A 22,797-nucleotide genomic window follows, 5' to 3' on the forward strand; every position below is an offset into this window, starting at 1 on the left:
TCATAGTGCATTGCGTGGTTTACAATACATTTTATTTGTTGAAAATATTGAAAGATTGGAATCACCAACTGCTAGATGTTTAATTTGCATCAATATAATTTGAATAAATGTATTTTTCTCTTGTCAGTCACACTTGTAAAAATAGAGTTCAACCTTGTGTTATTAGATAACTTCAAAATATATTTAATAACTATAGCAATGCAAACAGAAGTCAATCCACTGATGTATTAGGTTGAACTGTTAATTTATATAAATCCCAGATAAGGTGGGAATTTATTCAATACCATTGAAAACATTAATTTAAAATGCATTGAAAATGTAAATAGTGTGAGTGCTATATGAACACAATTGAAAGTGCAAAACTCATAGGGTTTAGATATAGAGGATAGAAAATCCTTGTTTGTTGACCTATTTAGTTTCTATCTTATACCTATCAAGAATCAAATCCGCAAAAGCTAATTTTGAGAGTCAGATCCGCAGAGGAAATAATAGGAACAGATAAACCCTAAAATAATAGAGCTTTAAACTAAGATTAATTTAATGAGAAATTTTGTCTGATATTGTTTAAGCTAAAATTGTAATGCAGAGGTAAATTACTGTTGATATAACATTAGTTTCAGATGGTTTTGTTTTAATTATGTCTCGTGTTTCTATAAAACATCAGTTTAATATTGTGTTGGAAAATCAGGAAATAAAAGAACATAAGAAATTAGAAACAAGTATTTTTTTTATTTTCTTAAAACAATAATTTTAACTGCATGGGGATGATTTTAAACTCTTGGGCATTTGAATATCAAAGGTTCTTTCATTTCATTTAAATTTTACAGCTGAGTTCAGAGTTCCAAACAAGATTGGTTTGTGGTAAACATTAGTAAAGTAAGCTGCAGTGAGAAGGTTGTTCTAATCACTGGGGGGAGAATTCCTGGATGATGGAGGCCCAAAAATAAAACAACTTATACGTTTGGTGGGCTATGGTTCCATTGTTTGTGGCAATCAGATGCTTATTCATTTGACAGGAATTTGATCGCCACAGCAATAGGGGTCCATCACCAGCAATGGGATGATTTTCATTATCTGGGCACATTTGGCAGCCCTTTCACCTCTGCTTCTAAAGATTCTGGGTTCATTTCCCACACCTGGGAATTGAGTGCATTCAAAAGCTGATGGCCCTTTTTTTTGAGGGAGTGCTGCACTAATGAAGATGCCTCTTTCAGATGGATCATGAAATAGAAGCTTGAATGCTCTCTCAAATGATTGTAAATGATCCCATGGTGTAACCTTTGAGAGAAACAGTAGGGTAATACTTGTTGATCCACCCAATATTTATCACTCTCTAAATATGAGTTTAAAAAAATGTCCAGACTATGTACAACTCACCGTTTGTTGGAATTTGCAGTATACAAATACTACTTAAACCTTTAACAGTGACTACACTACAGAAGTGCTTCACTGCCTGTAAACCTGTTTTGAATTACAAAGGAATGGCTGCAAATAATAGTCCATAAATGCATGTATTTTTTCTACTTTTCAAAACAGAGCCAGATGCATTACAGAATGCATTACAGAAAGTATTTACAGAATGCAAACAGAGCCAGATGCATTACAGAAAGTATTTACAGGATGCTTAGGCCACCAACCCAACCTTGAGGCTATTACTGCCCCTCTAACCCTTGGCAAAAGTAGGGAAAATTGATATCTGTGTGCTTCACTTCCATTTTGTTTACATGTGTGATTTATTGGCTATGGAGAATTTAAACATGAAATGTTAATCTGTGCCAGTTCAAGGATAAGCAGAATGTAGCATTACAGCCAGATTTCCGTTGTTTTTTAGAGAGCTGATAAATAAAACATATGGGTTTGATTTGCTATTGGGCTTTGTGCAAAGAAGACGATTTGGCAGTGTTTCTGTCATTTTTTTTCTACAACCAATCTTATTCAAAAATAGTTTATCACCTTAGCTTATCATTATTTTGGCATGATTAACAAAATAACAGAAAAATGCAATTTGCAGAAAAAAACAGTTCACACACTGATTTTAATAATAGCTCTACTCGTTGTGGGTTGGGTGGAATTGGCCAATCATGAAGCAGTGTAGTAACAGTTCTTCAATGCCTCTCCAGTAACAATGCAATTAATTAACTTGTGGGAATATTGTTTCCATAATATTTGTACTGATTGTTTCCTCTTTATTTAAAGTAGTTTATAACTTCTGCTTCATATTATTTCAAAATGACCAATAAAATAGCAGAAATAAGCCATTTGCAAGCAAACCAGTTCACACACTGTGATTTCAATTACAGCAACATTGTTGTGGACTGGGTGTTAATGGCCAATCATGTTGCAGAATAATTAGGGCTGTTCAATGCATCTCCATTAGCTGTGAAATTAATTATCCCAGAGAAATATTCCATATTGTGTTAATCTCATCATTTATGCAAAATTGCTTTAGGAAATTATTAGAGATTTGTAAAATTATAGCTTGTTCAGGAGGTACTAGATTATTACTATATATCCACTCTGAGGTGGAAACAATTGTAGATCTCAAGTTGTATGATGCCTTTCAGGACACCGTGGCATCCCAAAGTCTTTTATGGCTAATGAAAGACTTTATTTTGAGAACTAGCTGTGGCTAAACTGGCAACCACCTAATCTTGCATTACAGCAGAAATCATACTTCAAACATACTTTGGTGGTTGTCAGAGTCTTTGAACTATCCTAATAGAGGATAAAGAAGGCAACATATAAATGTCAGTGTCTCTTCCTTTCAAATAATAACCATTGAAGTATTTTTATTCCTGTAATGTAGGTTTATGCAGCAACTAATTTCACACAGTATGCAAAAACTAATAGGATAATGATCACATAATAGCCTCGAAATTCTGTTCAGAGCAATAACGCAATTTACTGTGTACTATGGCCGTTCACTGCACTTTTTTCTTTCCATATCAAATTGATTCCAGACCTTCCATGTATATGACAAGCTCAAAAACAGGTGATCAGACTTCTGCAGCATCTAGCGACTATTGTGCATTTTGCTGCCAGTTCTGCAAAAATATTTGCATGTCTGTAATGTGTGAGTGATGCAGGCCATTTGTATGAAAGCATGTTGCCACAGTGTAGCCTAATTTAAAGTTGACTGCTTTTTGCTTCATGCATAGTCCAGTGCAGATAGTCACCTTTGGGAAGGTCTCATTTACATTTCTTACTCATTTCTCGCTGTGAGTCTTACTCAACCATTACTAACAAACCCAACCATTACTTACAATCCAAAAACTATCTGAATTTCTCTGCTTGGTCCACGATGACAACAGTGAAGTGAAGGGTCATTGTACATGTTTAGGCTCGTGTAAAGCCTATTTTATTGCACATGATGTCTTGGACCTTGTTTGCAGTAGAATATTGCAGTGGGACCATTACAGTTGCCCTCCCTGCCACCAACATGCTCATGGATTCCCATTTAAATGTACTTTTCCCAACATAGTACAATTTCTAGGTCACTGTGCTTTATCTGATTTTGATTGTGGAAAAATTATGAGCTTGAAAACAAAGATAATTTTCTTAATTTTTTAAAAATATCTTTATTTTCATTGATTCACCTAAAATTCTGCATTTCTGACAGTGTTGTACTCCATCAGTAATGCTGTGCAATGTTAACCTAATTTTTTGGGTTCAAACATATTTCTGGTATGTGGCTTAAACTAACAAACTTTAGATTTGAAAGTGATGATATTACCATTTGGCTATGGCAGACCCTCATAAAATACAACAGCAAAACCATCTTTATATTTCCCCTATTTCCCCTTGCACATACGCATTGTGGGAAAACTCTTTGATGCCAAGCATAGTATTATGGTCACATAGAATGTGAAACAATCTTGGGAGCACTGCTTAAAATCCAAGAGACATCCAGCCTGGTTATTATTTCACATTTGTACCTTGTGTTTGTTATAGATCAAAACAGGAACAATAACAGTATTATGTAGCAACTGAGTATAAAGAAAAGTTCTGTATTGCAGTACAGGTTGGAGTGGACATGAAGCTACAACCTGGCCTCTTGTTAACAGAGATGACCAAAGGTGTTGCCAATCAGGTTAAAACTCAAGGAGACACTCAAAAGCAGGTAGCACAATGAGAAATATTTTAAAATGGAGCAATATGATGTGTGAAATCTCTGGCATAAATGTGGAGCACCAATTATTGGAAGATGCAATGGGCTAGACCTGGAAAAGCATTTTTGTTTAATCAGTAGGATGTGGGCAATGCTGATAAAACAAGATTTGGTTGTCCATCATAAATTGCTATTAGGTTAGAGACACACAGAGATACCTACCTACCGGCCCCTGTCTCACCCCTCCACCTCACCTCTTTATGCTGACTATCTTCCCTCTTCGGTCTCGGTCCTGATGCTGGGTCGAGACCCCTGAAATGTCGACAGTTCCTTCCCCCACGCCCCTCCCCCCCACAACCACCAATAGACGTTGCTCGACCTACTGAGTTGCTCCAGCAGTTTGTTTTATGCTATAAAAATAGGTTTACCACATAAAATGATCATATTTAATTCCAGTGCCTCTCTGCCACCAATGAACAACCTTATTTTTAATTATTTGCATTGAATTTTGAAATATATAAAATCCATTTCAAGTTATAAGTAGATCTATTGGTAAATAACAAATTAAAATCACATTTAAAAGTTATCAACACAGACTCCTTCAATGTTTTTGCACTCAAAAGGGCAGGATGATGTTACTTTGGCCTCCTTGCAGGGCTACTAGCTGGTTTAAACTTGCAATAATTATTAATTTATTCATCCTTGGGCTTTGGGCAATTTGAAAGTGGAGTCTCCTTATAACCAAATATTTTTAAAATTAGCACAAAAGATTGCTGAAACTAAAATTGTGCCAAATACAATTTTTGCTTAATTCTCCATATTCTTTTGGTTTAGTTGCACTAGTTTCAGCACAATGTAACATATTCTAACATTATAATAATATGGATAGTAAAAGTTTTGAGGAATATAGGCCAAACACAGGCAAAGGGGACTCACTTAGATGGGCATTTTGGTTGGTATGGACAAGTTGGGCCGAAATAACAGGCGATTTATTCAAGCTGGTGCGCACCAGGAGACCAGTCAAAGCTGATCTACCTGAGTGTAAATTTGGTACAGGTTTTACATTCTCAGCTCATGAGATTACACAAAAACTTGATGAATAGTAAAACTAGGTTTGGATAACAGAATGGTGACTACAGGAAGACTTAATAACAAACCAGAATAAAATGATTATCCTTAAGTCTAACTTAGTTAACAGTAAATCCAATTTTCTTTTACAACAATGGGTGCACGTTATAACATAATTCATGAAGCTCCTGAAACCTGGGTGTTGTCACCCCTGCATTCCATGTCTCTACTCTTAGGTTTTGTCTACAGTTCCCTGTTAGCACATTAGCACAATCCACATCCCTATCTTTGCGTCCTCACTGGCAACAGGAATTGTGCCAGATGATTGGAGGGTGGAAAATGTTGTTCCTTTGTTTAAGAAAGGGAGTAGGGATAACCCTGGGAATTACAGGCCAGTGAGTCTTACTTCAGTGGTGGGCAATTTACTGGAGAAGATTCGTAGAGACAGGATCTATGGGCATTTGGAGAAGCATAGGCTGATTAGGGACAGTCAGCATGGCTTTGTGAGGGGCAGGTCATGCCTCACGAGTCTGACTGAATTCTTTGAGGATGTGACAAAGCACATTGGTGAAGGTAGAGCAGTGGATGTGGCGTACATGGATTTTAGTAAGGCGTTTGATAAGGTTCCTCATGGAAGGCTCATTCAGAAAGTTAGGAGGCATGGGATCCAAGGAAAAGTGGCTGTGTGGATTCAGAATTGGCTCATCCATAGAAGACAGAGGGTGGTGGTAGATGGAGCATATTCTGTCTGGAGGTTGGCGACTAGTGGTGTTCCACATGGATCTGTTCTGGGACCCCTGCTCTTTGTGATTTTTATAAATGACTTGGATGAGGATGTGGAAGGATGGGTCAGTAAGTTTTCAGATGACATGAAGGTTGGTGGTGTTGTGGATAGTATAGAAGTTTGCTGTAGGTTCCAACAGGACATTGGCAGGATGCAGAGCTGGGCAGAAAGGTGGCAGATGGAGTTCAACCTGGAAAAGTGTGAAGTGATGCACTTTGGAAGATCAAATTTGAAGGCAGAATACAAGGTTAATGGCAGAACTCTTCGTAGTGTGGAGGAACATAGGGATTTTGGGGTCCATGTCCATAGATCCCTCAAGGTTGCCATGCAGGTTGATAGGGTTGTTAAGAAGGCGTATGGTGTGTTGGCCTTCATTAATTGGGGTATTGAGTTCAAGAACCACGAGGTAATGTTGCAGCTCTATAGAAATCTGGTTAGAGCCACACTTGGAGTATTGTGTTCAGTTCTTGTCGCCTCATTATAGAAAGGATGTGGAAGCTTTAGAGAGGGTGCAGAGGAGATTTTCCAGGTTGTTGCCTGGATTGGAGAGCATGTCTTATGAGGTTGAGTGAGCTGGGGCTTTTCTCTTTGGAGAGGAGGATGAGAGGTGACTTGATAGAGGTGTACAAGATGATAAGAGGTATAGATTGAGTGGATAGTCAGAGACTTTTTCCCAGGGTGACAATGGCTAACACGGGGGACATAATTTTAAGGTGATTGGAGGAAGGTATGGGGGGATATCAGGGGTAAGTTTTTTACACAGAGAGTGGTGGGTGCGTGGAACACACTGCCAGAAGAGGTTGTGGGGGCAGATACATTAGGGACATTCAAGAGACTCTTAGATAGCCACGTGAATGATAGAAAAATGGAGGGCTATGTAGGAGGGAAGGGTCAGGTAGATGTTAGAGCAAGATAAAATATTGGCACAACATCGTGGGCCAAAGGGCCTGTACTGTGCTGTTATGTTCTAGTTATTAGCCCTTCCTCAAGAACTCCGACTCTATACAAAATAGGAAGAGGAAGAAGCCACATGTTCCCTTAAGCCTACTCCACCATTTCATAAAATGATGAGTCATACATGCTTGGTCTCAGTTCTATTTTCCTTCCTGTTCTGTATAATCCTTGATTCCCCTACGGACCAAACATTCTCTACCTCCCCCTTGCATATATTCATTTCCTCAGCCTCCACAGGTTACTTTGATGGATATTTCCGAACATTCACAACCTTATAAAAGAAGAATTCCTCCTCATCTCAGTCATAAATGAGCAACCTCTTATTTGGAATCTACACCCCACTATTCCTACATTATCCCCATAAGAGGAAGCCTCTCAGCACTTATGACTCTGAGAAACAAAGGACTGCAGATACTGGAATCTAGATGAAAAACACTATGATGCTGGAGGAGCTCAGCAGGTCAGGCAGCATCCGTGGAGAAAAACAGGCAGTCAACGTTTTGGGTCAGGACCTGACCTGACCCAAAACGTTGACTGCCTGCTTTTCTCCACGGATGCTGCCTGGCCTGCTGATCTCCTCTGGCATCATAGTGGTTTTCACCTGTGACTCTGAATTATACTGAAAAATTAACTCAATTGAACAGAATCTCCAAGCAAATGTTTCCAAATTTCTGAATAAGGTTTGGCTTTTATCATAAAAATCGGCACAGATTGTCTGGGTTTGGAGCAAGTCAGCACAGGTGCCTTGGGATCAATGCTAGAATGGTGTTCTCACAATGTAAGAATAGCTCCAATTTAATCCTCTGCAGCAAATTATGTGGTCTCACATCAGAGCCAAGCATTAACAATGACTTTTAATCCATCAGCCTGGCTCCTTGGTGGGACCTGAAAGGATAAAACTGTCATGAGGGATTGTGTGATTCTTTGATTTGATTTCATATTACCTTCTTACTCCAAAGGCCCTAACGATAAGGTTCTCCAACATGGGCAAGTTCCAGGATACTTTATCACAGCTGCTAAATCCTGTAGTTTTTGCCAGTTCAATTTCAGTTATAATCTTATTATGTTTTGGAACTGCTAAGATTAGCTCTTCTCCAACTCTACCTGTGTTCTTTGAAGTAAAATAAGTGGTTATTCTTTCTGTATGTTTTCCTCTGGCAGACAGAAAATCTCAATTTGTAGTGAATGCTTAGTAGTTTGACTTGGATGCCTTTCATCATAATGACACATTTCTATATGTCAGACAGTTAATTGGATAAAAAACAGGAGATAGCAATATGAAGACACCTGGTAAACATGAATAAAATTGCCAAAGATGCCATAATCATGGCACTAGGACTTTGCAATTAAATTGTTTAGACTGTCACATCTCTGCTGATTATTTATAGTTTGCACAGTTATTTTTCTTCTGTCAACTCCAGGCATTTCTTGCCACTTCTGTTCCTCAAATGATTACTTTTAATATGCTCCCATCCAACAGCTATAGTAAATAACTCACTGAAATTTAGAGCATATCTGCTATCTAATAAAGTATTTCAGTACACTTGTATGCTTAGTACATGTGAATTTGCAATTCATCACACAGTTTACAACTGTTCTGTGTGAGAGAAAACCATAATAAAAATTATTCCCGTGATCCCCTTGTTTCTCCTGTTCGGCAGCAGTTTATTTGCTTTCCCACAGAGTGTACTTTAATGTGAGACACAGTTTTGCCTCCCCAATTCCCACCTACTCCATTCCAGGGGTCTAGTGCAATGGAATGATGGGAATGATCTGAGAGCTGACATGGAATCAATGGGCCAAATAATCTCTTTATATGTAATAAGAAAATATGAGAAATAATATGAAAACATATATTGGTGCAATGTAAAGTGATTTGAAAAACTTGCAATAACTTATGTTTGTATATCTAATTCAGAATCAATAAAAAAATATAGACACAAATAATAAATTTTGTATGCCCAGCTATGAATCAAATTAATTGTATTATTAATCTGTCTTTTAACAATGTTTTATCTAAAACAATTTTGTTGAAACTCTTACTGTTTACTTGTAGGTCTTTCAATTGATTACACCACAAATAAGCTGTACTGGATTAGTTCTGGCACCGGAACCATAAATAAATGCAACTTGGATGGTTCTAATTTAGAAGTGATCAGCTTAATGGCACAGTACCTAACCAAAGCAACAGCCCTGGCGGTAATGGGTAAGTATTAAACCATTGTGACATAGGACTAATGGGGGAATCAAGGGTTTTGCACTTTGCGCATTACTTGGAAGATGAACTTCTTCCTATTGATAATTCTGGAACACAAAAAATAGTCATTTAAGACATTGGTGAAGAAATACTGCTATAACTTCATCTGACATTGTATGCACTAAATGCACAATTTAGTAATGTCAGCGCTTTGAACTCTACTTCTGAAAATCGGTTTCATTGACTTCATTGGTACCAAATTTCAGAAATAGAGTTAAGCATGCATGCATTACTATGATGTGTATTTCCCACATAAAACCTTCTGGTCTTCTGTTTGCTTTACCAGCACAGGTCCATTTCCTTTCATAGGACAAAGTGTAGGTAAGACTGTATCTTGCTGTTGTATAAGTGAGTGATTACCTTTCTTTGTACTGCTGAATCAGCTCTTTTCACTTCCAAATATAGTTAAAAACATAATAACAGGCCATCTGGTCCAACCATTCTGAGGTGAAGTTTACGCTCCTTCCAGAAAATTAGCCTTAATCACATTTATATGGCCTTTTCCATCTATGTGTCCAACACAATTTTGAATACTAATAGTTTCATACAATCCTGTTGATTGAATTCAACATCCTAACACTTAAGTGTTGCAAGATTTCTCTTGCTTACTGTTCAAAATGCCTGCATTTAATGTTGTACTTATGGTCTAAATTTTCTACAATTAGTTTATTTTTGCTAATAGCTGATAACATCTGACCAATACCATTAGGAAGAATATGTTTTCCACACTGCTTATTAATTGTAAAGTATTCCTGAAGCTTTTCAAAAATTATGGAATATCATTTGTACATCATTACTTGTGATTATGGTAAGATAAGCTATGGTTTTCTTGAAATTATTCCTCAAGGGGTTGTGGCTGCCACTGGCGAGATCAACATATCTTGTCCATCCCCTATTGCCCTTGAACTGAGTGGCCTGTTAAGAGCATTGATGTGGTTCTAGAGTCACTTGTAGAAGACTGGATAAGTATGGTAGATTTCCTTCCTGAAAGGACTCAAGGGAACTAGATGAATCAGAATTAGGTTTATTATCACTGACTTACTTGTTTGTCATGACATTTGTTGTTTTGTGGCAGTAGTACAGTAGAAGGACATGAAATTACTAAAAATTACAAAATAAATATGTAGTGCAACAAAAACAAAGGAATAACGAAGTAGTGTTCATGGACCATTCAGAAATGTGATGGTGGAGGGGAAGAAGCTGTTCCTAAATCATTGAGGGTGGGTCTTCAGGCTGCTGTACCACCTCCCCAATGGTAGGATCGAGAAGAGGGAGTGTCCCAAATGGTGAGGGCTTTTTTAGATGGGCTTTTTCATGACAATCCAGTTGTTTCATGGGCACCTTTGTTGATGTTAGTTTTTATAATTTCTCTGTTATTTAATTTCTTTGCAATAAATTTCTCAGCTCCCATGTTGATATTCAAATTCATGTTTCCAGAGGAACAGTATTTCTCATACTATTTCCCCTCTATTCAGAGGATGATTGAGTACTTATGATTACTTTATAATTTCTTATGATTCATCATTTATGATAATGAAGCCATCGACGTTTGAGAATCATGATCAGACAATGGGAAAAAGGTTGGGGTTAGAACAGAACCTAACATAGATTCAATACAGGAGACACAGATTCTGCAGATGCTGGAATATGGAGGAACACACAAAAAGTGCTAGAGGAACTCAGTAAGTCAGGCAGCATCCATGGAGAGAAAGGAACAGTTGACATTTCTGGTGAAGACCATTCATCAGGACTGGAAAGGAAGAGGTCCCATTTCCTTTGCAGTCCTGATGAAGGGTCTAAACCTGAAAAGTTGACTATTTATTTTTCTCCATATATGCTGCCTGACCTGCTGAGTTCCTCCAGCATTTTATGTGTGTTGCTATAGATTCAACACAAATTGTGAGATAATCTTAATAGAATATTCACATATATCAGACAGAGGGTAAAAAAAAAATGCCTCCACAGAAATTTTAAACCCTTGGGATATTCATGATATAATATCTGATCATTTTTGTAAGTTTTCATCTCATACACTGATACAAAACATTGTAACGGGCTCAAGACTCAGTAACGTCCCTTTTTTTTACTGTGTTATTAACTATAACATCTAATGTACTTATTAAATACTGCAATTGCTGCTGCCTTTCTATCTGTAGTACAGTTATGTCTTATTCAGGTATCTCATCCACATATGCCTACAATCAATTGTTTTCAACATTCAGTTCATATTAATTACAGTAATAATTTAACTTTATTTTACTGCAATCAATTATGTCAACTTTGGTAGTATAATCTGAGTGGAGTGTTTAATGTTTTGCTAATACAAAATATGAAATGCGAGGACCTGTTGTACTTACAGCAAGACAACTGCAGACACTTAATAGCTTAATCTGTATTAGTCTAGTCTTGTTTTTGGTGAAACTATGGGCAAAACTGAATGAGAAAAAAAATCAAACTTACAATTTCAAAAGTAAAGTTTGTGGGACATCCTGAACTAACCAACAATCAGATTTGGCTCCATTCAGATTTGTCTGGTTCAGATGTTTTCCTTTACACACAGTTTAAAGAACAATGATGCAACATTAGGATTTTCCAAAGGACAATTTGTGCTGAAACAAACAGAGTTCCTGATTGGTATAATTTCATTCCAGTCACTTAGATGAGCAAGTATAAAACTTCAATTGGCCTCTTATATCTATGAACACTTTTCACTCACAGAGCCAACTAGAAAAAAAACAAACCCGTGATCTGCTGAAAGGACGTTGAGCTCGAAATTCTTTCACACAGCCCAACATTTTTATGTGTTTGCCAAATGAATTTCATCAAAATGTGATTGGGCACTCTGCATGCAGTTCACTTATTAACATTCAGTTACTGTCCTCCATGCACAATATCAAAGGTGTAGTGTCATTTAGTGCCATCTCATGGTAATGTAAAAATTCTAGGCATATTTTGAGTTTGGAGGGTGTTACCAAGACAGAAGATGACTACACATGTTTCAGAGGAGCTCCAAGACAACTTATAATGTGATTATTGAAAGAACAAGAAACAGGTGACAGTTTAACAGATTATATATGATGAGGTTATGCACACAGACCACTGGGTTTATTCAGGTGATGTCCCTTAACATGCAGTGCATGATTGATGTCATACTCAATTTCTGACTACAAATAAAAAAGTTTTCAAGAGGTGTTAACCTCAAATGCAGGAGCAGGCCTTTGCCAGAGGATAAAGGCCTAGCCCTGGATTATTAAAGGGACTCAAACCTCCCTGGGCCACCACATTGGAGTATAGAACTGAAAATTCCATAAAGACCAGCCATCTACCTTTCAGGTAAGGTCATGTCTTCTTTCTTCCATGGTTTTTGGTGGGCTCATCCCAACATTTCTGCCACTGGTATCCAATCTCCCACCCCTGCCACATGAAGACAGATTTGCTGAAAGTAGCTACAGTGGTTCAAGTGCTTTGTCCATTTTATAATTCCCCACAATCAGGGATCCAAAGTTGTGCCTTGTGTAACTTTTGATCTGGCATGCATTTTGTGCACACAGGGCCCAGGATTGCAAATTCAAACAATACAATACTTTAGATGCACTGTATATCAGAATGTTGCTCTCTTCTGGACCATTGCTGAAGGATCCACAAATTAGCACTTCCACCCACACACGGTCTGACCTATATTTTCTTGGCAACATGCATCATGGTTTGAAATTTAAGTATTACATCTACACTGTTACATAACTGCAGCTTCACAACTTAAAAAATATATCAGTTCATTGATTTAAGGTCATTTTTAGCAATTCTCTTCCTTCAATTAACAATCTGCATATAGCTGACATGTTTATGGTGACTGGGAGAACTGGCAAATAGTTTGTTAAAATATGGACGATTGAACTTCCTTTAGTGTAGTGGGAGCTAAACTTAAAAAAAAATCAGAGGATGGAAGAGAATAATTGCATACTTTCATTTTGTAGCTGTTTCATTTCAATTATGCTAGAATTATCAGGAAAGATTTCCTGTGTGTTCACTGCATTTGAAGTTCTACATCACATTAAAATGCAGTTTATTTTCACCAAATAAAAGTGTAAATATTATTTTCATGTTCCTTCAGGAGCTTCTGTCCATTTATACTTATTTGGAATAATCAGTTGTGTATTCCTGCTTTATCAGAACTTCTCAATATTCTTTGGCTGAATATAACCCTTGTATTTCATATAATCTTCACTGAAGTAATATATTCACCTAGTTAGCTCTTCCAACATAGGAGAAAACATCACGCACCTTTTGTATGCTGTTCATGTAACATGACCTAGAGGGTCTTTACCACGTCAGTGGCATCAACATCTCCAAAACGAATTGCGTTTTGTCAATGAAAGCTATTAATCCTTTTAAATGATGAACAATGATTTCAACATCAGAAGTAAAATAAAAATAGCTATCAACTGAACTGAAAATAATATGTTCCCAAAAAAATTAAAGATATTCTATATGAATTCTGATACCTTCTGTAATTTTTAATTGTACTTTGTTTGTCAGGGTGGAAAAAGTAAAGACGAGATTCTTTAAAATCATCGCTACAAATCCAAACATGTTAAAGTAAGAGATGGAAATGACAGATGGGGATTTAATTTGCATCTGAATTATCATAGACCAGAGGCTTGGATTTTAACCTCTGAATGAATGTCAGGGCTTACATTTGCTGAAAGCTACAGTTTGTGAGGAAGGTGCTGACAGTGAAATGTACCAGGCTTCCTGTGAGCATCCTCCTCAGGAAAGATAGTTTGCCACTTTTAGTGTATTAATAGCTTATTAAGAGTGATATTAACAGGAGTTTTGAAGTTTTATTTGGCATGTAAGAGTTTCTGGAACTTCTTGGAACTAAGAAGGGAAATTAAAGGAAGACCACTGTGACATTGGAGTGGGCAGACAAATTCTATTCTGTTAATAAGTCCTTGCAAAGCCCTTCTTGAGTGGTTCTGTTCATAAAACTTCAAGTGGGAATATATGCTTAGAAAAGTTTGGCGCAATCTTGTTCACAATTGCATGTTTTAAACATTTTAGTGTAATTTGCAAGTTCTGCAATCCTCATTGGACACTTTAACTCAGGTACTATTAATGCAGCAGCACTTTGGGATTCAATGTTGTACCACCAAGAGTGTCATGAACCGCACAAAGTGGTTTCATGCATCCTTCCATCTGTATATGTGCAAGGGGACAGCATATAAACAGACAGAGGATAACCTTTGTCAACTTGATAGAATACCAAGATATCATGTCACCTGATGGCATATGTTTGCAAGCTTGCTGTAAAGACTCCGATTTTATGCTGGACCTGAACGCCCACACTTTACAAATGACTGTTAAATGTTCGATGACATCCATCTATTTTATTCCATACTGGAGGATCTCTCAGTTGCTCGATTGGCAGCTACGCAAAGGCAAATAGTTGTTTGTATGTTGACCTGGATGATTTATTATCATCAACTTGGCTAGAGGTGAAGGCAATCAAAAAGAGCAGCCATTTGTGTTTCTGGCTATGATGTTACCCAACACACACACGTAATGATCAAGGCACGCTGTCATCCCCACCAATCACCCATGAATGTTCATCAACTTCAAGGGCCTTCACTTAATCAATATCCTGCTGTTGTACACCACACAAAAAAAGTTTTTTTTTGCCAGATCCTTTGACGACTGCCAGGATATCCTTGGCCTGTGCCACTCCACACTCTCAAGTCTCCTACTTCAAATCGGATTTCTTTATGATAGCAAAATCCATTTGGGGTCTATCAGTTCACACATCTGGCATAAAGATATCAACTCCACTTTCCCGCCCCCTTCCCCCTCCACCCCCCCCCCCCCCCCCCCCCCCCCACCCCGCCACCTCACACTATTCTCCAAAAATAAAAGCACCCTATAGGCACCTGATCATTGTCTACCTCCCACCATTTGACACCAATCTATACTGCACCATTCCACACAAGCTAAAAGTCCACTTGCCAGACACCAACCAAGTGTACAAGGTCATTACGTAGTGTCAACAAATAATCTTTTTTGAGTCAAAGTAGCAGAAATCGATCTCTAACGTGCATAAGACTTCAAAGTGCATCCCCTTGCACAAGAACTCCATTTTTTTTTTCTCTGAAACTTAGTTATGCCACAACTTCTGTGGCTTCAGAGGTGAAAGCAGCCTTCTCCAATCCCAGCTTTTGAAATTTGAGATGGCCTTGGCAGACACCCTTTCATCTTTAGCTATCTCATGGCTGTTCTGTATTTCCCTGTCAGCAATGAATTATTGAACATTTTGCTCCAGAACTGTGGGACAGTTAATGACCACTCATAGAATAGTAAGTATTGTGAGGTGGCATTTAAAACGTAGGCCTGTATGCACTTGATCTGATGTACCCACCATGCAGCCACCCTACATTAGTATTGAAGACATCATGGAGCATAGTGGATCTTGTGCTTGAATCTAACTTTTCCAAATTAGCCAAATCATGCATGGTAGTCTGACTTGGTCTGTAACAGCCTCAGCAGTTAAATATTCCGGCAAGGTGGAACAATGAAGTAGTGTTTTCAATGGAAGTGAGGTTCTGTGTTACTTAGTAAGTCAGTGAGCTTGCAGTTCAGTACTGCTGAAATGAATAAACAAATGCTGCCTTCTGCTATCACCATACATCAAATTCAGTTTTGTTTTCACTTGTGTGCTTATATCTTGTCCAGTTCAAGGGCTAGGAGGAATGGACAGTAAACACTGGAATTGTTGTATAATGAAGTTATAAAAGAGATTTTCCTGGACACTCAGCTTTTATTTTGTTATTGTTTCTGTACACTACTTGGTCATGTTCTACAAAGAAGACAACTGTTGTTTCACAACAGTGCCCAGCTAGGTGGTTGAAATTGCAGCTCCTTCAACCCAAATTCCATTAACTTGCTCAGTATGGACCACAAAGAATACTCCTTTTCATTAATATCCTGTGAGTTTACAAGTAACAGGGAATACATCTGGAGTGCTGGCCTGTCATAAGTGGATCCACACTAGTAATATTTGTCAGGTTTAGGATTGAGGGCAGGTTCCTTAACCGAACATATTTGCTATAAAATGCAGTAAAGTTTCCATTCCAAGATTTCTGTGTAAGTGATTAGAAGTATCTTTTAAAACTGCACTACTAATCTACTTTTAATTGCAAAAAGAATATTAAATCTAATTTCCATCTTTACGGATGCATTTTCTCAGAAAACTTAAATTTTCCATCGTAAAAAAAAATTATCTGAAACCATGATCATGGACTGATGGGGTAGGCATATAACAGTAGTTTTATGTTAGAATGGTGTTTAGTGGTAAATTAGAAATAAAGGAGAAAAATTCTAAATTTCTTAAAAATGGATGTATATGTCTAGTGGGCTTTAAGTAATCTGTAGGAAACTCTGTGGATTACCATAATGGATTGATGGTTTGCAGTTTTGTACAAATGCATTTTGTGATTCAAAAACAAACCATAGAACTATTTAGTCTTCCTGCTATTTTTATTAGAAGGAATAGTTGGTGTAATTGAATCTAAATATCAGCTGGAAAGAGAATAATTTGAAATTGATAGCTCTTCTCTTAGCCAGTGGTTTTAAAGCAAGAAACCATCCTCCTCTGCTCCTTCTCCCACTCTGTCTTTAGTTATACAATTGCAGGGGTGGTCCTGATTCCTCTTACTTACATTGAGGCAAATTCATTTGTGTGTGTTGCATTGCTAATACTGTAGCTTTGTGTGTGTTGCATTGCTAATACTGTAGCTTTGTGTGTGTTGCATTGCTAATACTGTAGCTTTGTGTGTGTTGCATTGCTAATAATGTAGCTTTGCCATGAAGCATATTCTGAGGGGAGTGAATGAGCGCATGTAAGCTATGATATTAAGCCACTGATCACAGTCCCAGTATTCATCTTTATGCTGTACTGAGTCTGATGATCTCAGTAACAGTCTCAGCCTCAACTCAGTTAACAACATTGCTTTACTGTGTTTGTTTATTAACAAACATCTGAAGCACTTTGGAATGTTTTATTGTGCTAACGGTGCTAACTAAATGCTAATTACTGCTGTAATATAAAAACAACATTGACCTGAGTTAGAAGGTTGTTGATTCTTCCAAAGAATTGGGAACAAAAATCTCAACAGTCCCTGCAGCACCAGGATAGAGTTATATAGCACGGAAATAGGCCCTTCGGCCCAACTGGTCCATGCCGAACAAGATGCCCCATCCAAACTTGTCCCATTTGCCAGCATTTGGCCCATAACCTTCTAAATCTTTCCAATCCATGTACCAGTCCAACTGTCTTTTAAAAGTTGTTATTGTACCTGCTTGAACCACTTCCTCTGGCAGCTTATTCCTCATACATACCACCCTTTGTGTAAAAAAAACAAATTTTTCCCCTCATGTTCCTCTTAAATCTTTCCCCCTAACCTTAAACCTATGCCCTCTCTGGGAAAAAGACTTGCGTACATTCACCCTATCTGTGCCTCTCATGATTTTGTACACCTCTATAAGATCACCTCTCAGTCCCCTACACCAAGTAATAAAGTCCTAGCCTGTCCAACCTCTCCCTATAACTCAGTACTTCTAGTCCTGGCAACATCATTGTAAATCTTTTCTGCACGTTTTCTAATTTAATAGCATCTTTCTATAGCAGGGCAGCCAAAACAGAACATAATATTCCAAGTGCGGCCTCACCAGCATTCTGTACAACTGCACCATGACTCCCAACTTTTTTCCTCTGCCCTGACTTACGAAGGCCAGCATGCCAAAAGCTGTCTTCACCACCCTGTCTACCTGTGACTCCACTTTCAGTGAACCATGTAGTTGTAATCCAGGTCCCTCTGTTCTACATCACTCCCCAGGACCCTACCGTTCACTGTGAAAATCCTACCTGGATTTGACTTTCCAAAATGCAACTCCTTGCACTTATCCGAATTAAACTCTATTTGCCATTCCTCGGCCCACTTACTCAGCTGATCAATATCCCCCTGTTATTTTGATAACCTCCTTTATTGTCCACTATACCACCCATTTTAGTGTCATCTGCAAACTTACTAACCCTGCCTTGTACATGTTTATCCAAATTGTTGATGTAGCTGACAAATAACAATGGGTCCAGCACCAACCCCTGAGGCACATGACTAGTCACGGGACTCCATTCCGAGAAACAACTTTCTACTATTACCCTCTGCTTTCTACCATCAGGCCAATTGTGTGTCCAATTAGTCAGCTGTCCCTGGATTCCATGTGATCTAACCTTCCAGAGCAGCCCACCAAGTGGGCAAAGACCTTACTGAAGTCCATATAAACCACATCTACCACCCTGTCCTCATCAACTTTCTTGGTCACTTCATCAAAAAAGTTAAGATATCTTTATTAGTGACATGTACATCGAAACACACAGTGAAATGCATCTTTTGCGTAGAGTGTTCTGGGGGTAGCCCACAAGTGTCGCCATGCTTCTGGTGCAAACATAGCATGCCCATAATTTCCTAACCCGTACGTCTTTGGAATGTGGGAGGAAACCGGAACACCAAGAGGAAACCCATGCAGACACGGGGAGAACGTACAAACTCCTTACAGACAGTGGCCGGAATTGAACCCGGGTCGCTGGCGCTGTGATAGTGTTACGCTAACCTCTACACTACTGTGCCTGCCTGATTTCAATCAAGTTTATAAGATATGAACTTGTGAACATAGAGTTCCAACATAGAGCTGTACTATTGGATCTATCATCTTTTGGATGACATTTTGAACCAAGTCTTCCCTCTCAGATGAGCACAAAAGATCCCATTGCAAGAACTCCAACGTAGATTTGGAAATACCCCAGTTTCTCCCGCAGCCAGCAGCATAAATGATTATTATCTAATGCTGATAATCTGATGTTAGAAACAGAAAATGCTGGAAACAGTCAGCAGGTCATCAGAAGTGAAGGGTCCCTGGACTGAAATGACAACTATTTATCATTCCACAGATGTTGCGTTACCTAATGAATGTTCCCAGCATTTTCTATTTCAATATCATTTCATTAATTGTTGGAGCTTGTATCCAAATTGACTGCCACAGTGCCAAATTATATCTGTGACTACACCTGAAATTTTCTACACCATCTTTAAAGTGCTTTCAGATACCCTAAACTTCTGAAAGTTGTGAGGTAGATTCAAATCTTTCTCTCTGCAATATTGGTGGAGGGCACAAAGTTGCACATCTTGGAGAATGTTGGGTATTGTACCTTAAGAAAGTGGAGGCTGAGTTTTGTATTTTTGGAAGTTTATTTATTTTCTTCAAGCTTGCTGAGTGCACATGTCTACAAGCTCAAAGATCAAACATCAGACTTTACTGTCCTTTGCAACTTAATACCGGAATAGACATTTAATTCTATCAACTGGAGATTCAATTGCTTGGGCCCTAAGGTCATCCCTCACCATGTCCATTTCCATCCAAACCTCTCTATCTCTGTTTGGTAACATTCCTTTCATACACGTTATATGTACATGCACATGTGGTTAAGTTAAGCAGCCAGAACACTAATCTATTGTTCCAGAGGCTTGAGTTTAAATCCCAGTGAGCTAGTAGGGGAATTTAAAATAATTGAAAATAAATTAAAAAAAAAACGTAGCTGAAGTAGTCATGAATCTGCTGGATTTCTATAAAAATCCAACTAGTTCACTAATGACCTTCAAAGAAGGAGATCTGCCATCTTTAACTTTTCTGGCATGAATGTGACACCAGACTCACCAATATGGTTGATGTCAGAGTGGTGCTTAAGTGGGCGGCACAGTGATACTGTGGGTAGTGCAGTTGTCTCATAATTTCAGCGGCCCAGTTCAATTCTGACCTGCAATGCTATCTGTGTGGAATTTCTGTGTTCTCCTGGGACTGTGTGTGTTTCTCTGGTGCTCTGGTTTCCTCCCACATCTCAAAGGTGTGCTGGTTGTTAGGTTTATTGGCTGCTATGAATGGCCCTTTCTGGAGGTGGCTGGTGGGAAAATCAGTGACGTGCTTATGAGCACATTTGAGTGAATAGGTTATAGGGAAATACGTGGAGGCATGACATTAACAGGATTCCTCTAAAAGGTGGCATGGACATGGTGGGTCAAATGACCTCCCATGTAGTAAGGAAATATGAAGAGCATTGGAATGTTTTACTTCATTAACAGTGCTACATAAATGCAAAGTATTACTACATTACTACTAAACAAAAACAATGTTTTAAGATATAGTGCATATTTGCAGTTAAAATTATTATATTAACAAACAAAACATCTCACATTATTGTACAATGACGCACCCACCAATAGGCAAAGTTCAAGAACGTTACGACATACTTACCTCTGTATAGACAAAAGCGGCTCCAAAAGCATTCAAGAACTGGAATGTCATCTGTGGCAGCCCACTGATTGAGACCACATCCCCCACACTAATCATTTACTCTGTTCACTACAAAATGCACTGCAACAATATACATAGATGATTTGGACAGCACCTTCCAAGCACATGACTTCCATCATCTGGAAGGGCAAGGGTAGTAGAAGCATTTCGACACCATCCTGACAGATTTCCCTCCAAGTCACTCACCAGCATGACCCAGAAATAAATCACTGTTCCTTCATCATTGCTGGATCTAAATCCTGGTACTCCCTATCCAACAGCATTGTGGGAAAACCTTCACCCAAAAGAGTACACCGTTTCAGAGATATGGCTCACCACCACCTTCTCAAGAACATTTAGAGATGGGCAATAAATGCTTCCCTAGGCAGCAATACCAGTATTCCCAAAAATTAATTTTAAAAGTGATTCCTTTTTTTTAAGAATCTCTGTAAAATGACCCAACCTAGAAACTAAATTTTATAGAATTAATTAATCTCTTTTCATTTTTTTCATTACATGACTTGTATTTATGCTGATTTAAAGTACTGCACACTTTTTAAATGCTTATTTTGTGACAACAAGATTAATGTACTCCTTTCAAAAATAAAAGCAAGCAGCAGCAAAAGAAGAACTGATATATTTTTCCAGAGGTATCTGCCATAATTAAACTAGCTTTGCAATCGAAAGGGAGCACAAGAGATCAAACAGTACCTAAGGTGATGTTGGCTATTAATCTTAAAGAAATTTGCGGATGGGAAAAAATAATTTGATAGTTCTATCATATATTTGTTACTTTATGCTTTCAAAATCTGATTTAACAGTGATGCTGAACAACATCAAATGTAATTAGATCTTATCACCTGATCAGCAACACTGCTTAATCATGCAACCTGGGCATCAACTGTTTTACCTCCTCTGAATGAGAAAATAATCTAACTAAAAAGATATTAGGGATATAATTGCAGCTCCAATTAAATAACATTTTCTACTAAACAATTTCAGTAAATAATCTTTTTGCTGGGAGTAAGAGTAATTGACTTTCTCTTTGGAAACTGGCCTTTTAGAAAAGTCTGCTTAGACACTGTAGCCCACTGAAAGTGCTTAAATAAGAAAAAAAAGTTAATGAGATTTTTCACAAAGTTTGGCTATTACTTGCATTTTATCTTTGTCAAAAGTAATCTCTCTGTTCCATGTCTCTTCTTGGAAGTAGTTGAAAGTTCCTCCACAATACCACAGTGACAAGATTTCAAATTGATTGTGATTCATTTTGCCACATCGTGAATCTGGGAAACATGTAACATAAATGTTATTTTTTTTGTATTGAATTTTTCTGCATTATCAGAACATCTGCAAAATTAAGCAAATAGACCCCAAAGTAATCCTCCCAACTATACATTAATTCAATAATCAACAACTTTTTTGCTTAGTGGCATTTTGAAGAGTAAATCTTGTTCTGGAAACCACATTTTATGATCTGAGCATGACCTAAAGCACTCTGCAGCCAATGCAGAAAAAGTGCAGAAGTATTTTCAATCATCAATTAACACTCACCACTGTGACTTTTGCTCTTGGAAATTATATGGTTATGCCTTTGATTACATTCTTGTAATCATTAATGTTAGTATTGTTCTCCATAGCTTCACATTGTTATATAGCAATATTCAGTGTAATTTACTTGGTAAAATGTTAAATTGTTTGCCTCTCTGCAGCACATTTTATTTCCTTTATAATTTAGTATCAAAAGTAAGATAAAGGATTTGACATGCTGTCATGAATAATTGATAGGCACCCTATAGATTCCAGATCAGATTTCCATGCAATTCAACTTGTTCAACTTGACCTCTCTTCTGATCTTGGCTATTTTTTGCTTGTCATTATCAGGTCATCTTTTGGTTCATTTTCCTGCTTCATCATTGATTTGATGACTCAAATTCCCTTTTAGTGACCTTGTCAAATGCCTACTGAAAGTCAAAAAGTATGCAGCTACATGCTCATCATTTCTAAACTCATCACTTGACCAAGAAATTCTGACCTTTCTTTCCTGAGCTCTTCCTTCTATTCCTTTTTTTTGCATCCCTGATTGCAGATGGTAGTTTTTTTTCTAAAATATAAGGAGCATTGTTAGTATTAAGATAACTTTTTAAGTCCGATTTCAATTACATTCACAATTCAATTTCAATTTGAATTCCTGGCACTCTAAACACCTATGAAACTGTTGTGTTTCCATTTATG

At 37.8% G+C, this 22,797-nt stretch overlaps 1 protein-coding gene across 1 annotated transcript in view; it reads left to right on the forward strand.

Annotated features, from left to right (window-relative positions):
• LOC127583300 (low-density lipoprotein receptor-related protein 1-like) overlaps nucleotides 1–22,797 on the forward strand; it is a 1,307,163-nt gene that overhangs the window by 925,807 nt on the left and 358,559 nt on the right. Inside the window, exon 32 of the mRNA XM_052039177.1 lies at nucleotides 8,971–9,120. Coding sequence (XP_051895137.1) covers nucleotides 8,971–9,120 — 150 coding nt within the window. The remainder of the gene's footprint in view (nucleotides 1–8,970; nucleotides 9,121–22,797) is intronic.

This window comes from Pristis pectinata, chromosome 1, assembly GCF_009764475.1.
Source record: "Pristis pectinata isolate sPriPec2 chromosome 1, sPriPec2.1.pri, whole genome shotgun sequence".
Classification (NCBI taxonomy): domain Eukaryota; kingdom Metazoa; phylum Chordata; class Chondrichthyes; order Rhinopristiformes; family Pristidae; genus Pristis; species Pristis pectinata.